Source organism: Manis javanica, chromosome 5 (genome assembly GCF_040802235.1).
Source record: "Manis javanica isolate MJ-LG chromosome 5, MJ_LKY, whole genome shotgun sequence".
Lineage (NCBI taxonomy): Eukaryota > Metazoa > Chordata > Mammalia > Pholidota > Manidae > Manis > Manis javanica.
This window is the reverse complement of record NC_133160.1, coordinates 142071291-142088392: the sequence shown is the minus strand read 5'-3', so window position 1 is coordinate 142088392 and position 17102 is coordinate 142071291. Positions and strand designations below refer to the sequence as shown.

At 36.4% G+C, this 17102-nt stretch overlaps 1 protein-coding gene across 4 annotated transcripts in view; it reads left to right on the top strand.

Moving 5' to 3' along the window:
• The window catches only part of WDR19 (WD repeat domain 19), a 92395-nt gene that overhangs the window by 54985 nt on the left and 20308 nt on the right, over window positions 1-17102 (top strand). For all 4 annotated transcript variants that reach the window (XM_017672864.3, XM_073237729.1, XM_037002989.2 and 1 more), the window contains 7 exons: window positions 183-266; window positions 1485-1631; window positions 1934-2058; window positions 4066-4178; window positions 5627-5695; window positions 14096-14173; window positions 16275-16371. In XM_017672864.3, the coding sequence (XP_017528353.2) occupies window positions 183-266; window positions 1485-1631; window positions 1934-2058; window positions 4066-4178; window positions 5627-5695; window positions 14096-14173; window positions 16275-16371 (713 nt within the window). The remainder of the gene's footprint in view (window positions 1-182; window positions 267-1484; window positions 1632-1933; window positions 2059-4065; window positions 4179-5626; window positions 5696-14095; window positions 14174-16274; window positions 16372-17102) is intronic.

The window sequence follows — 17102 nt, the reverse complement described above, 5'->3', positions numbered from 1 at the left end:
GGGGGTTTGGGGGAGGAATATGTCAAAGAAAAAGCAGTGAAATCTGCTTTTACCTGTAAGAGCCAAGAGTTTTTTAAAGATCAGTAACTGTGCTTGAATACTCAAAACTAACATCTTATTGTAGGAAGCTACTTGGAGCATGAATAAGATGCTGACAGTATTCTCCTAAACCTGCATTCTAGGGCAAAAGTTGGTGAGCTTCTGCCTCATGTTTCTTCTCCAAAGATTCACTTGCAGTATGCCAAAGCTAAAGAAGCAGATGGAAGGTATGTACAGTTTCTCAAATGTACAAATTTAAAGTAAGTTGGATAAATTAATCTTTGATATTTGCAACCCTCTAAGAAAGTCAAAGCAGAGGAAGAGAACATCTTTACCCATTCCCTGGCCTGAAGTGCCAGACTATTAAATTTTCCCCAGACCTTATGTACTTCAGTGAATCCTTCATTTATTCAAGTATAGACTAGTGTCTCTTTTTATTTGAGGGGTAAATACTAGAAGATGATATTTTGATATGATATGGCATAAAAATGAAGTTAAGTGATAGTCATTGTAAAGGAGGATAACGTGAGGATACAGAGGAAAAGAATAGTGCAGGCACATGAATTCCACACCTATGACTGTACTGTTTAAGCTGTCAAACACCATTAAAATATAGCAACAGATAATTAATATCCTAAATATACAAGGATTTCCTGCAACTTAATATAAAAAACTCAAGGCACTAGGACGAAATGGACTAAAGACAAGGAGTCCCAAAGGGACTCCTTTCATGTGAACATGAAAAAGTTCTGTCTCACTACTAGCAATTAAATAAAGCAATAGTATATCATTTTAACCTACCATATTGAGAAAGATTTATTTTAACTAATAACCATACTATCCAAATATACTTGTTATGGATGACTGATGGGAGTATAAATTTCTGTAGCCTTTAGAAAGTCATTTGGCAACATTTATTAAGAGATTTTTAAAGGTTAATACACTCTACTTTTAGAAAAGTAACCTTAGGAAATAAACACTAAATGTCTGGTTGAAATGGAAGGACCTAGAGAGCTAGTGGTGACTGAGGGGAAGTTTGAGCTCCATCTAGAGGTTGACACTCAATGATTTTATATATCACCATTAAGGGGTATCCCTAATTGTGAAAAATTCTGTTTCCTATTTGCTAAAATAAGCCTATATTACTATTACAATCTTATCATTCAAAAAAAAAAAAGAAACAAAAAACAGTAAAATGTAAAAAGTTATACATTATGAGAAACACAATTCAGTATTGGTATTTTACTGTTAGTTTATCAAGCCCCTAAAAGGAACACATTTTAGTGAGATGGTTCCTGGTATTCTTTCTGATGAAGGACAAAGAAGTTCAAGAAAAATAGCAACCACCATTAATCATAGATAAAAGTGTTCCAAACATTTATTGACATTTTTCCCCAAAATGTGGCAGTGTTAAGAAAGCTTGTCCAGCTAAGTATTTCCTACAGATACAAAGAAGCTGTTGTGGCTTATGAGACTGCAAAACAGTGGAACAGTGTCATCCGCATCTACCTGGACCACCTCAACAACCCTGAGAAGGCTGTCAGTATTGTCAGAGAGACCCAGTCTCTGGATGGAGCCAAAATGGTAGCCAGGTAATGGCTTATACATAATGCATTATTTTTGGACTTCCAGAAATACTTCCCCATATCAAAGAAATACATTCAACTGGAATATTTATTTTTTATTAGGTCTAACTGTTAAAATGCAAAAGCTGTTTGTTGTGGTCAGCATATATGTTTTTCAAGGATGAGCAGATAGTGTAGAACTGCAGTTTACCTAACTAATACATTTTTTATCTGTAGATGGTTTCTCATGCTTGAGAAGGATTTTAATTTTGTAAATGACACGCTTATTTTTTTAAATGAGTCAAGCTAATTAAGGTGCTTTATTTTAGGTTTTTCCTACAGTTAGGTGACTATGGGTCTGCCATCCAGTTTCTTGTCATGTCCAAATGTAATAATGAAGCTTTCACACTGGCTCAGCAACACAACAAAATGGAAATCTATGCAGACATTATTGGTAAGTATCATTGTTTCCTTAATTTCTCTTAAAGATTTTTATTACAGCAACACTTTGATTCTTATGACCTAATTATCAGATTGGTGCACCCATAAACACAGGCAGTATACCATATATGCCCAGACATGCACATATCTGTGTTACTTGTTAGATTTTCAAGATTCCTGCTATCACGTTAAAGGTAAGATCATTTTCAAAATGGAAGATTTTTTTAAGTGACTTCCAAGAGAGGTCAGAGTTCCCAAATCCTACTATTTATCAACCCGAGGTAAAGCAGGGTTCCAAAGTGAAGGTGATGGGAAAAACAGAATGATTTTTGAAAGAGTAAATGTTTTCATCAGTTTTTAAAATTGAGTTACAAATTAAGAATATGTGATTACTTTGATGAAGTGATATATACAATACGTGGTTTTTCAGAAGAAAGTCCAATAGAGATCTCAGATTCTGAGAACATCTGCTTATAGGTTTTCTTCCCATGTTTGCAATTACTCTTAGGAATTACTGACATTTTTAATTTTTCATTTTATGGGTGACACATAATATTATTTTGCGTTGTTTTGCTTCATTTTGTTTTTACTGTGGTAAAATATATGTAACATAAATTTACCATTTTAACTATTTTTAAATGTATAGTTTAGCCACAGCAAGTTGTTCACATTGTTGTGCAACCATCACCAGCATACATTTCCAGAACTTTTTCTTTTTCCTAAACTAAAACTCTGTACCCAATAAACAATAACTCCCCATTTCCCTCAGCTCCAACCCCTACTAACCACTGTTCTACTTTCTATCTCTATGATTTTGACTATTGAAAATACCTCGTATATGTGAAATCATTAAATATTCCTCCTTTTATGTTATTTTGGTTTTTAAAATTCACAAAATGACCATAAAGGTTGACAATAGGGTTCATGAGAAAGTTTTTTTCAGTCTTCAAGGGAAGAAATAATTAGAATAATTGGAGTGAAAAGAAGATGAAACAGAGTTGATATTTGGGGTAATTATGATGAATATGTTTTGTGATGAAAATCTTCTATTATCTTAGGAAGTTACTCAGATAATTGGAGGGAATAAAGAGCTAAAGAAAAAAGAAAGTACAGATAAAAGCAACATTAGAATTATTAATGTTTAACTTAACAGGTGACATTTTTGTCCTAAAATCGCCATTGCACTAAAGCATGTTAAGTTTTTCTAATTTCAAAAGGATATGGCTTATCCTAAATCACACACACACACACACACACACATACACTTTCCCACCCCCAAAACACCACACACACTTTTCTCTACCTTTCTTTACCCACCTCTCTCATAAACTACATGTCTGCCTTGAGCAGGAGGCTCAGGGCTGTTATACTTACCCTACTAGGCCTTCAATTCCCATACGTAGATGTAAACAGCGAATTGAAACTCCAGCAGCTCTAAGGTCCTTCTTCCTCTGTGCTTAATATATTTAAGCTTAAAACCAAAAGAAAAACAGTAAATATCTTTAAATAGCATTTATTGGCCACTTGAATGTCATATTCCTTACTAGTCTGACAAATACATAAAGACTATTGTTTAAACCAGGCATTGTAAGAAAAGGAAATGGATCATATTTGTATTGTGGTTCACTTTGCTTCTGATTGTTCTGAAAGTAGGCAAATCATGGTTCAGGTTAGAGTCATAGTTGTCCCTGTTGTTTTAGGAAATGAGATTGAGACTCTTTAACAAACGATAAAAGTTCCTAAAGGTAATGTCAAACCGTAACCTAGGTTCCCACAAAGCTTCATAATTTCATCACTAATTTCTTTTTAGAGTGAAAAGAAGATGAAACACAGTTGATATTTGGGGTAATTATGATGAATATGTTTTGTGATGAAAACAGACATGGATAACATTGATATTTGCTATTAAAAGTTTTTAATTACCTATTTTTAGATCACCTGTTTTTAGGTCTTATATGTAGGTCAACAATAAAAGGTAAACAAGTTTTCAGATATTTTACTCAATGAACTTCTGTTTTAGGTTCTGAAGACACCACTAATGAAGACTATCAAAGCATTGCCTTATATTTTGAAGGAGAAAAAAGACATTTTCAGGCTGGAAAATTCTTCTTGCTGTGTGGCCAATATTCACGGGTTAGTATTTGCCAAGAAAACATATACTGGACTCCAGAAGAATAATTTTAGGAAGTATTAAAAAATATATTAATGCTCCCAGACACCCAGATTCGAAATCTTGGAGTCACCTTTACAATCTCCCTGTCTCCCACCCCCGGTCACATTCTCCCGACATACTGTCTCAGACATTTGTCTCTTCATTCCAGCTACCATCAGCTGAATCCAAACCTGGGTCACCTTACTTCAGATTATTGTAGTTACCTATTTTCCCTACTTTTAGTTTCTCCCCCTGTAACTCATCCTTCATTTTTGTTCATTTTTCACGTTGCCCAATGGTACTTCATTCCTAAAGAGCCCCTAAAGCAGGAGTTAATAGTATTAAAGAAGGGACAAAAATAAGTGAAGGTGTGAGATACATTGTTCATTCATTGTGTGACAGGACAGGGACAGCTGGATGACGCCTGTATTGTCTGAAGGGAACAGCTGCTGCTCACCTCTAGAAAACTGTTGCTATTCATAACTTTGGGCCCAGTAGTGCCAGATCATATGATTTTTCATGAGACACAAAAGTCTGGGTCTCCCAGTTTTAAAATACAGGCCCAAGATATTAGTATAATACCTTGCTGGTCAAAGAAACATGGCTGTGTGTGAAGTCAGCCTTCAGACCACCAATTTGCTTCTGGCCTCTTGGATAAAATCCAAACTCCTTAGAGAATTTCCACGATTTGATCAACCAGCTTGAACTTCCCAGTCTTGCCCAGCCATTTCCATAGGAGAATCCTTCATTCCTCCTAGCCTCTCCCTTTCTTGTTCTCCATCTAGATTCCCCTCTGTCCTCTTCCCCACCTACCACAGACCTGTTCATCTTCAAGTCCTTTTTTCTTTGTGATACTTTTGGGATCACTCCCATGTTTAATCATCTTTTCTCTCTCAGAGTACCTATAAAAACAACTGGCCCATTTGTCTTTTAAGCTTTTATAACTTTGAATTTCTTTGTAGATGTAGTGATCTAGTGCTAAGGAACTAAACAATTAAGACTTAAAGTAATTCATTCCTTATAGTGTCATCACATCACACAGATCACTCCAATTAGATTGTACATAATACAAAAAGAGGAACCATATTATATCCTTTCTAGTATTCCCCATAGCATCTAGCATAATCTCATATACAAAGTAGCAGGTTGTGAGTAAATCTTTGTTGAATGAATAAGTAAATGAAAATGGACACATTTTTCATTTTCATTTCATCAGAAATCATAACCAGATTCTTAGAGGATTAACTGAATCCTTCCATGTTCTAAAACTAAACTCAGCCTTTTAAAAGTATGTATCTTAAGACCCAAACTGTGCAAGCCCCTGGTTGACATGAAAATGCTTTCACAGATTCCTTTATGTGAAAGCTTTGTTTTTTCCAATGTGAAAGCAGTCTGAAAAATTTTAATTGCTATACAATTCTCCTTATAGGCTCTTAAACACTTCTTGAAATGTCCAGGCTCAGAAGATAATGCAGCAATAGAAATGGCAATTGAAACTGTAAGTAAACTCTGTAATAAAACTTTCAAAAACAGCAATATTTTCTAAAACTTTATGAAGAAATTTCCAAACATATACAAAAGTAGACCAGTGTAACACACTTACCTGCACCCATCATCTAACTTCAACAGCAATCAACACATGGCTCATCTTATTTTATTCATACCCCCACCCCCTTTCCCTGTATTATTTTAAAGCAAATCACAGACTTCATTTCATTCGTGGATATAAACTCTACCTTTAAAAGATAAGAACCTTTGGACTTGTTTTATGTGTAACTTACATACACAGTAAGTGCACAAATCCTAAGTAAACAACTCAGTTTTTTCATATATGTACACACATATATGTACACCTCTGTAACTTTAACCCAGATCAAGCAGTAGAACATTTGTAGCTCCCCAGAAGGTTCACTCATGTTGCCTCCCAGTCAATATCCCCTACCAAGGGTTACCACAATTCTGACTTCCATCCTTAAAGATTGGTTTTATCTATTTGTAAACGCCATCATACATATGTACTCTTTTGTGTCCAGTTTCTTTCAATGAACATTAAGTCTGCAGTGCATCTGTGTTATTGCATGTAACAGTACATTCCTGTTCATTGCTGCAGTATTCCACTACAGATCTATTCCACTATAGAACTATATATAACCACAATTTATATACCTGTTATTCTGTTAATGGATGTTTGGGTTGTCTCCAGTTTGGGCATATTATGAATTAAGTTGCCATAAAGCTCTTCATGTCTTTCGGTGGATATAAGTACTGAGTTTTATTGGGTATATATCCAGGAGGATAATTATTAGGTCATAGAGTATTTATTATGTATTTTTAGCAATAGTAGGTACTACCAAATATTTTTTTTCAAAGTAGTTGTGCCAGTTTACACTCTAACAACAATGTAAAAGAATTTGTTCCTCCCCATTTTTACCAACACTTATCAGTCTGTTTCATTGTAACTATGCTAATAGATGTGTAGTGGTATCTCATTATGGCTTTAATTCATTTTTCTAAAGTCTAATGATGTTGAACACCTTTTCATAATGATTATTAGTCATCTTAATACCCTCTTTAGTAAAGTACTGTTCATGAATATTTATTCTAGTTTTTAGTTGTATCATCTCATCTTACTCTAACTGATTTGTAGGACTTTATTATGTATTTTCAGTACAAGTCTTTTCATCAGATGTATATTGTAAAAATCTCTCAAGCCATGGCTTGCCTTTATATTCCCTAGTGGTATGTTGATTAAAATAAATTCTTACATTTCTATAAAGTCCAATCTTTTCTTTTATGGTTAGTGCTTTTTAGTTCTATTTAAGAAATCTTTGCCTATCCCATAGTCATGAAGATATTCCTCTTATGTTTTCTTCTAGAGACTTGATTTTTTAGCTTTATTATTTAGGCTTATGTCCATCCTGAATGATTTTTTGTGTATGGTGTAAGGGGGAGGAGTCAGGAAGCATTCTTTCCATATGGATAGCCAGTTGATCCAGCACCATTTATCAAAAGACCATCCTTTCCCCACTGAAATACCGTGGAGCATTTATTATAGATGAAAAGACCATATATGTGTGAATCCAGTTTGGGGTTCTTTATTGTCTTCTATTGATTTGTTTATCCTATACCAATACCAACACTATCTGAATTATTATATTACATGTATTATGTATTCTGCTTTCTGTCTATGGTTTTGTTTATTCTAGACATTTCATATAAGTGGGAATCATACAATATGTGGCCTTTATGTCTGGCTTCTTTCATCTAGAAAATGTTTTCAAGGTTCAACCGTGTTGTAGTATGTATCAGTGCTTCATCCCTTTTTATGGCTATTTATTCATTAGTTGATAGACTATGGTTTATTTCTACTTTTGGGCAATTATGAATAATGTTGCTGCTACAAGTTGTGTACAAGCTTTTGTGTGGAATATGTTTCCATTTCTCTCAGGTGTATACCTATGAGTGGAATTGCTAGGCCATATGTTAACTCTATGTTTAACATTTTGAGGAACTACCGAACTTTTCCAAAGCACCTACACCATTTTACATTCCCAACAGCAATGTATGAGGGTTCCAGGTTCTCCAACAATAATTTCTTGACATTATCCAACGTTTTGTTAAGGTGTAAATTTCCCCAGCTGTTGCATAAATGCTTTATCACATTTGGTTAGTTTATATCAGTATCCCAAAAATCTCCTTACATTGCATTTAGTTTATATGTTCTTTAAGAATAAGTTTCGTTTTAATCTCTCTTCCCTCCCCTCTCCCCATCTTCTCCACTCTTTCACCCCTAGCCTTTTATTTAAGATAACAGGTCATTTGTCCTGAGGAATTTCCGACATTTAGATTTATTTGGGTGCACCCTTGTGGTATAGTTTAATTTCTTTTTCTACATCCTATATTTCCCACTAACTGCTAATTAAATCTAGATGCTTGATCAGAAATAGGTTTGATATTTTTAGAAAAATGACTTCATAGATGGTGTGGTCTGCTTCCTGTTTCATCATCACATTAGGCCCATGTCTTAATCAGCTCAGGCTGTCATAACAAAATTCCGCAGATGGGGGGCTTAAACAATAGAAATTTATTTCTCAGTTCTGGAGGCTGAGAAGTCTAAGATCAAGGGGCCAGTCTATTTGGTTCCTGGTGAGAGGTCTCTTCCTAGCTTTTAGGCAACCACCTTCCCACTATTTCTTTAATGGTCTTTCCTAGGTGTGTGTAAGCAGAGATCTCTTGTTTTCACTTCTAAAACCATTAATCGCATCATGCAGGGCCCAGCCTCATGACCTAATATAACCCTACGTATCTATCAAAGACCCATCTCCAAATGTTGGGTGGTAGAGCTTCAACATACAGATGTTTTATTCTCACATTTTATGGTGTTAAGCTCTATTGTTAGGTTTTGGTGTGGTGAGCCTGATGCATCCGTTTTAAGGTTTCCCATCAGCCTTTCACCTTATGATTTCAGCAGCCATTAATATTTTTTACTTAGATTCATTATTTTATTAGGGGTTGCAAAATAGTGATATTCTAATCCTGTCATTCTTCTGAATTCCACATCAGCTATTTGGTTACCCTGAGATTAAGGAAAAGTAGAGTAAATTCTTCATTTTTTCTCCTTTATTTACTAGTTTTAAGAATAACAAGTTAGTTCCCAAGCACCCTCCAAAGGTGATCTCCAGAGGTGATCTTTTGTTCTTAATAATCATTATGAACTCATAGATTTTTAGCATATTTGATATATTTCAATCCACTGCAATTGATATTTTTGATTCCCAAATGTCCCTTTAGATTGACTGTTGTTGCCTTTTGACACAATTCTTCTGTTCATCTTTGATAGCTTTCTTGCTCTTACCTACAAGATATTACAGATTCATTTATTTTTGTTTTGTTTTTTTAATTTCAGTTGTACAGCTTTATAATTTGGCCTCTGTGTACATTGCAAAGTGATTACCACCACAGCTCTAGTTACCATCCATCACCATGCACTTAATGCCCTTCACCCATTTCACCTACCTTCCAAACCTTTCCCTTCTGGTAATGACTAGTCCATTCTCTGTATCTTTGAGTTTATTTTGTTTTGTTTTTTTTTTGTTCATTTGTTTTTTCTTATATTCCACATATGGGTGAAATCATTTGGTATCTGTCTTTCTCTGTTGACTTATTTCATTTAGCACATCAGTTCATCTGTGTTGTTACAAAGGCAAGATTTCTTTTTTATGGCTGAGTGGTATTGCAATGTAGAAATATGTCACATCTTCTTTATCCATTCATCTATCAGTGGACACTTAGGTTGTTTCCATATCCTGGCTATTGTCAATAATGCTGCAGTGAACATAGGGGTGCATATATCTATTTGAATTAGTGTTTTCATATTCTTTAAATATTCAGAAGTGGAATAGCCAGGCCATATAGTTCTATTCTTAATTTCTGAGAAATCTCCATACTGTTATTTCTTGTCTTTTTCATAATAGGCATTCTAAAAGGTGTTAAGTGATATTTCATCATGGTTTTGATTTGCTTTCCCTAATAATTAGTAATGTCAGCTATCTTTTCATGTTCCTGTTGGCCACTATGTGTTGTCTTTGGAGAAATGACTATTCAGATCCTCTGCCAATTTTGAAATCGGGTATTTTGTTGTTGTCATGAGTTGTGTGAGTTCTTTATATATTTTGGATGTTAACCCCTTATCAGATATATGGTCTGCAAATATATTCTCCCATTTAGTAGGTTATCTTTTTGTTCTTGTTATGATTTCCTTTGTTGTGCAGAAGCTTTTTAGTTTGTTGTAGTCCCGTTTGCTTATTTTTGCTTTTGTTTCCCTTGCCAGTAGAGTCAGATCCACAAAGACTGATGTCAAGGAGCTTACCACCTGTTTTCCCCTAAGAATTTTATAGTTTCAGGTCTTACATTCAAGTCTTTAATCCTTTTTGAGTTAATTTTTTTATATAATATAAGAAAATGATCCAGTTTCATTCTTTTGCATGTGGCCCAGTTTTCCCAACATTTATTAAAGAGACTGTCCTTTCTCCATTGTATGTTCTTGGCTCCTTTGTCATAGATTAGCTGTCTGTATATGTGTAGGTTTATTTCTGGGCTCTCAATTCTGGTCCATTCACCTGTGTGTGTGTTTGGTACCAATACCATACTGCTTTGATTACTATGGCTTTGTAGCATAGTTTGAAATCAGGGAGCGTGATACCTCCACCTTTGTTCTTCTTCCATAAGATTGCTTTGGCTATTCAATCTTTTGTAGCTTCATACAAATTTTAGAATTATTTGTTCTAGTTCTATGAAATATGCCATTCGAATTTTGAGGGATTGCACTGAATCTGTAGATTGCTTTGGGTAGTATGGGCGTTATAACAATATTAATTCTTCTAATCTATGAACATGGAATATCTTTCCATTCACTGACTGTCTTCAATTGCTTTCATCAGTGTCTTAATGGTTTTCAGTGTACAGATCTTTCACCTTGGTTAAATTTATTCCTAGGTATTTTATTCTTATTATTTAATGCAATTATAAGTGGGATTGTTTTCTTAATTCCTCTTTCTGACATTTTGTTATTAGTGTATAGAAACACCACAGATTTCAGTATGTTGATTTTGTATCCTATAACTTTTTAAAATTTATTCTAAAAGTTTTTTGGTGGATTGTTCAGGATTTTCTATATATAGTATCATGTCATCTTAAAAAAGAGAATTAAACCTTTTCCTTTACAGTTTGGATGCCTTTTATTTCTTTTTCTGTCCTAATTTCATGGTCATATCCCATTTCTTGCTCAGGGCCTAGAATCAGCCATTTCTCTAAGGAATTCTAGTTCCTTTTAGCGAAAAGTATTATTTAGAAACCATAATTTGGGTGCTAGGAATATTCACTGTGTCTGAGTTGATGATTGTTTCTAAGCCTAAGTAAGAAAGTTTGCATTTTTATCGTGACACAAAAATTAGTATTAATTTCCCAGAGTATCTGAATTTGAAGCTGCAGTGGAATCTCATGGTTGAGATGAAAGTGGGATCATTTCTCACAGGAGTTAAAAGAATATCAGACAAAATTATAGAAGGCCTTTGCAGCTATCAAATTTTTCTCCTTTTATGGTATTCTTTAATCCTTCAGTACCTACTTCTAGCTATTGTGCTGTATTTTGTTAAATTATATTAATGTCAGAGACATGTAGTCTGTAAAACCATATATTTGTATTTATTATCCATTATTGGGATTAGTTCATTCAGACAAGTTCATTCTGAACTTCTGAACTTCACTACTGGATAATGTTTCTTCTGAAGTCCAGTTTTGAATAATTTTATTCTCTAAATGCAGAACCTTTATAGCCTCCCACCATTGCCGCACAGTTTGTTCCCAAGCTGTCTTTCATGATCACGGAATCTTAGATACTCCTGCATGTAATCCAGTCTAACCTCTTTCATTTTATTGATGAGGAAACTGAGGTCCCAGATATGATATCACTAACCTAAAGACACCCAAATGGAAAGTTAATAGAGGTAATACTTTAACCTAAGTCTTCTTTCCAACCAAATTGCCTGTTACACTCCTTTAGGTCCGACCCTGTGTTATAACGAGGCTGCCCACCTTTACCTGAATACTTCAGAGCTCCCCTTCCTTTGTCCCTTCACTCTTGCTGACACCTATACCTAGAACGCCTACCTCCTGCACCTCTGCTTTTCAAACTCCTACCCAACATGCAACCCACCTCACATGGCACGTCCTATGATGACCTTGCTGAACTGTCCTCTGGATGAAATTTCACCATCCTTAGAATCCACGAAGTACTTTGAACCTCACTTACCACTGCAGTTAACCCCCTTCAGATTAATAGCCCCTCAAGGGCACCATCTATTTTTAGGGTTTTAAGCACATTGTGGATACTCGTAAATATACGTTGAATATATGTTGGCTCCCAGCTCCATGAAAGCACTAAATAGGTGATAAAAAATTTCCTTCACAATCTTCTATTCCTTTCTACCTTGAGACCCTCTCCCCTGACTTGCATTTTTTCAGTCTATGCACTTTGACCTGCTAATTCTCAACAGAGAGCAAACCCCTTAATTATTTGAGAACATCTTAAAAATGTTCATACTTGGCCCATCTCACTCCCATCATCTACATCTCAGGTTTTGAATGTGTGTTGGAGGCCCTCCTTACCTCTTTGGACTCAGCTTCTACCTTCCCCATTCCTAAAACCTTTTCTAAAAGGCCTCACTTATCTCTTACTTGCTAAATACAAAAGCCTTTTCTCAGTCTTCACACTAGTCCACATTACAGTGGTATTTTACACTATTATACTACTTGTTGAAACTCTTACTCTCTTAGAACACTGCTTCTTCCGTTCCTCCATGTACTTCTCAAACGGTCCCTTCTCAGCCTCTTCACTCTCTCTTCTACCGCCTAAATGTAACTGTTCCTCAGCATTCTATCTCCATTCTTCTTTTAATTCTGAGTGTCCACATCTATTCCCTACTGGCTTACATTAACATTTATCCTAACATTTTGGGTGTGTTCATCTGTCTGAAATTCAAATTTAACTGGGTGTCCTGTATTTTTTCTTTGCTATATTTCACAACACTATCTGCTTAGCACCAGTCCAATCCCTTTATGTGTATTGACTAATTTAATCCTTAAAACAATTCTGTGAGTTAGGTATTACTTTCATCCTTATTGAGGTCCCAAGAGTAATCTGTTTTAAACATACAGGCAATCTTTTGACCTCAACAGGCTGACTCCAGACTCCATACTGGCTTCTTCACCCAAAGCCATCCACACCTCCATCAAGATGACAAGCTGTACCATTTCTCTTACTTACAGCATCCCTTCCTTATAGCAGTGGCAAAACAGATTTTTAAGAGCTTGGCTTGCACTGACCACCACCATCGTCAGTGAGGTGTGTAGGGATTCTGCAGCCCAAAGAGCCTCTCCACCCAACAGGTTCACTGTGATCTCTTCTATGCTCAAGTCTCTGATCTCATACTTCTTCTACTGCACCAATAACTTCCAAACTGCTCCTTATACTTTTCCCTGAAGTGTAGCAAGCTAGGCCATGTGTTGCTCTGTCCCTAATGACAGTTTCCTTCATTTTCCCGTGGCTTCTCTCATGATACCATTAATACAACAGGAGGGCAGTGCTGCGCCACTCTGTTCCCGTTGCTTGAGCTCCAGTCGTGTTCATAGTTCACCTTTTTTTAGACACAAGAATCTTAAACCTCCTAATCTTGTCAGTAATTATTCCTGCTAACTAAAATTAAATACATTGCCACCCTCCAATATGGTACATAATCTTTCCTGATCAACACACCCAGTACATCAGTGATTTAACTCTGACCTTTATGGAGATGACTCTGAAATCTAGACCTCCAGGCCCAGGTTCTTTCCAGAACACCCCACGTTTCTAGCTGCCAGCACTCTCTGGCCTCCTAGGGCCATCCTTCTTTCTACATTAGGTTACACATAGTCAAGGGCCAGTGCGTTTACTTGGGACATGACTTGGTGGTGTGCTCTTGCATGACCCAGATCCTGTGCTGAAGACATTAATTCACCAGCTGTCATAGTCATGGACCTTAAGTTTTTATCAAAACATCCAAAAAGTATAGTCTCTCTGCATGGGAAAAAAAAAAGACATTTTGATAAAGCAACTTCTAGCTATAGCTTCTAAGGGTGGATTTTTACTAAGAGATGCTCTGCAAACAAATAAAGACTCTAAACTTGTATCATGTTTCGGATATTTGACAGTAGGTTTTTAATTTTTTTATTCCCTTTCCTGAGCAGATTATTTCCTGCTATGGAAATAGTTATTATTTTCCTTAGAAGATTATTTGTCCTTTTCCCTACTCTTTCTAGATTAAAGATGATGAATTTACTGTTATTTACTCATCCTAAACAGGTTGGTCAGGCCAAAGATGAACTACTGACCAGCCAGCTGATAGATCACCTTATGGGAGAGAGTGACGGCATGCCTAAGGTACTGAAAACGTTTTCTTTGCTTGCATTTTTAAGTGTATTTATTACCATTTTACTTTATTCTGCCTTGTTTCTACCTGTTATGGCTTTTGCATCACAGACATATAAAATTTTCTCTCTGAATGTAGCCTTAGGTCACCAGACAGAGCCTGCATTCCAGTGGATACCATGTAAATACACTCTCTGAAACTGGTACTGCACCTAGGAAGTAGCCACATCCCTCTAGATAACAACCCTCACCACCCACAATTTTTCTCAGGTGTTAATTTTATATATTCCAGGAACTATGAAAAATGTTTATTAGAACTATGAGTTGGCACTAATCCCTAAAAATCTATACTTTGGTCTTATTTCAAAAATTATGGTAATTAATAAAAATCATATTTAGCATAAAAGTAATTCACTATAAACATAAGGTTTTCAAAAATGTGACTCTTTTGGAGTTCATGCAAAAATTGGTCTCTCAGTCCTGATGAGGACAGTCTCCTTTGAGAATGTTCCCAGAGCTTTTTCTTCCCTTTCGCTTTGGTGTTTAAGGGAATCTGCTTGTGAAGGAAGTCAGCTAACTGATTTGGATGGTAAATAGGTTCACTGACTCAATTCCAATGTTGGCAGGGGGAGATTCCCCCCATGTACAACACCAACTCAATTCTGACACTATCCACCTAGAGATAGCATCAGATTCTACAGGTTAACGGTTCAGGCCTAGAGGCCTGCTCCCCCCAACCCCCACTTCAGACACCAGTTGCAGGCCCCAGGTTGTTCCAGTGACCTCCTCCTTCGGTTCGGTTAATTTGCTAGAGCATCTCACAGAACTGAGGGGAACATTACTTATGTTTGTCAGTTTGTCAAAGGCTACAAATCAACAGCCAGGTGAAGAAATACATAGGGCAAGGTCCTGAAGAAGGAACTTCTGTCCTCTTGAAGCTTGGAGCCTGGCTCAGTGGCACACAGAAGCATTTTGGTTTTTTACGCATAGAAACTCTCCAAAAAGGGAAAAGGACCAAAAAGCTCTCCTCTTGGGTTTTTATGGAGGCTTCATTACATAGTCATGACTGACTACTCATTGGCTATTGGTTGATTCAACCTCGACCCCTTCTCCCCTCCCCAGTGGTTAGGGACTAGAACTGACTGTTTCAACCCTTTAATCACGTGGTTGGTCTTCCTGACAACAAACCCCCACCCTTGGGTGGGTCCCAGAAGTCACCTTCATTAATAACAAGACACTGATTTCACCCTTATGGCTGTGAAGCATTTTTAGGAACTGTGGATGAAGATGAAATATATCTGAGAAATATATGTTAGTCATCTGGATGACCAAATATATATTTCCTAAAAATCATTATATCGTAGAAGGACTAGAATGTCACAGCTGAAGAGGATTGTAGTGATCCTGATCCCAAGAGCATTTCCTGTCTTTTACAGATGAAGATATTGAGACCCAGGGAGTGTTAACCTGCCAAAGGGCACAGGCCCTTAAACTGTTCCAAACCACTTACCCTTAATGTGTCCTTATTCTAATCATCAGGAAACCAGAATCAAGTACTAGAAACTAGAGTCAAGTATTGGAAATTGTCCAGAGTTAAAGAGAAAGGAATGGAAAATGGTCAAAGGCCAAAGAAAAGTTTATAGGCCAGAGAAATTTATATAGGTGTAAAACTTTTTGAAATTTTGCAAAGTTGGTACATTGACTAAGAATACATTTAAATTTCAAGCACATGAGGATACCTCTGTGGAGCAGGGTTAGAAACATAGACTCTGAAGCCAGATCGCTGTGGTTCATGTCCTGCCTCTGGAGAGGTCCTGCTATGTTTTGGTTTTTCATCCATGAGATTAGTATATGGTCGTGCCTTCCAGGAAGGGTGTGAGGATTTAAACAAGGTAATACTTCTCAGGTACTTAGAATAGTACCCAACAAATGTTAAATTCTGAATAAATACTTGATAAATTAATTAATTCTTTATTCATTGGGGTTTTTTAAAATGATATCAACCCTCAGTTACTGGAAAGTGAATGTGATTCTAATTGAAATGCAGAATTTTAGGTGTTTCTCCCCTTAGCTAATGAAGAAAATGACTTTTCTCTAATGGTTTGGGTGTCAGGATGCCAAGTACCTGTTCCGCTTGTACATGGCCCTGAAACAATACCGAGAAGCTGCCCGGACTGCCATTATCATCGCCAGGGAAGAGCAGTCTGCAGGTAGGTCCCCACTGTTCATGTTTTCCTCCCCAAATCAGTAATAGAATTGAACTCCACCCCCTTCTCTGCCCAGGAAAGAGTAGCCTGTTTCTAATCTAGGCTTACTTTAAACCCAGAAGACTAGGGGGATGAGTATTCCTAGGTTTCAGAGAAGTAAAATAATTCACCATTACACAGGGAACACAGGCCCCTTCCTGCTGGGCGCAGTTTCCCCTCCTCCTTCACAGCCTTGCCGTCCCCTGTGTGACTCCTCTGACCTCCAGCCCACAGCCCTACTCCTGCATCTTCACAATACTTCCCTCCTATCCCATGTGTTTGGCCTTCACAATATAAGAGATAAGAAGATGGATCATGATGTAGTATTATTATTGACCTAGTTCTTCCTATAAATAGTCCTTGCATATTATAATCTCCAGAATGGTTCTGTTCACTTATATGCTAAATATTTATTGAAAAAGTCAGAGAATTAGTCTGATATCTTCACTAATTTTTGCAAGGTGATTATTTTAGATGTTCATAAATATGGAACACAATTTTGGAAAATATGGAATGAAAGTCATTACTTGGCTGATGTTTATCTAACACCTATTGTCTGGCGGATATGTGGTGGGAGCTCAGGATTCAAAGCAAAGAGCCACATTTCTGTCCTCACGATGATTTGATGGGACAGAAAGTAAGTTCAGAGTTGTTATACTCTGAGAAAGAAGAATACATTAAAGAAAGAAGAATAC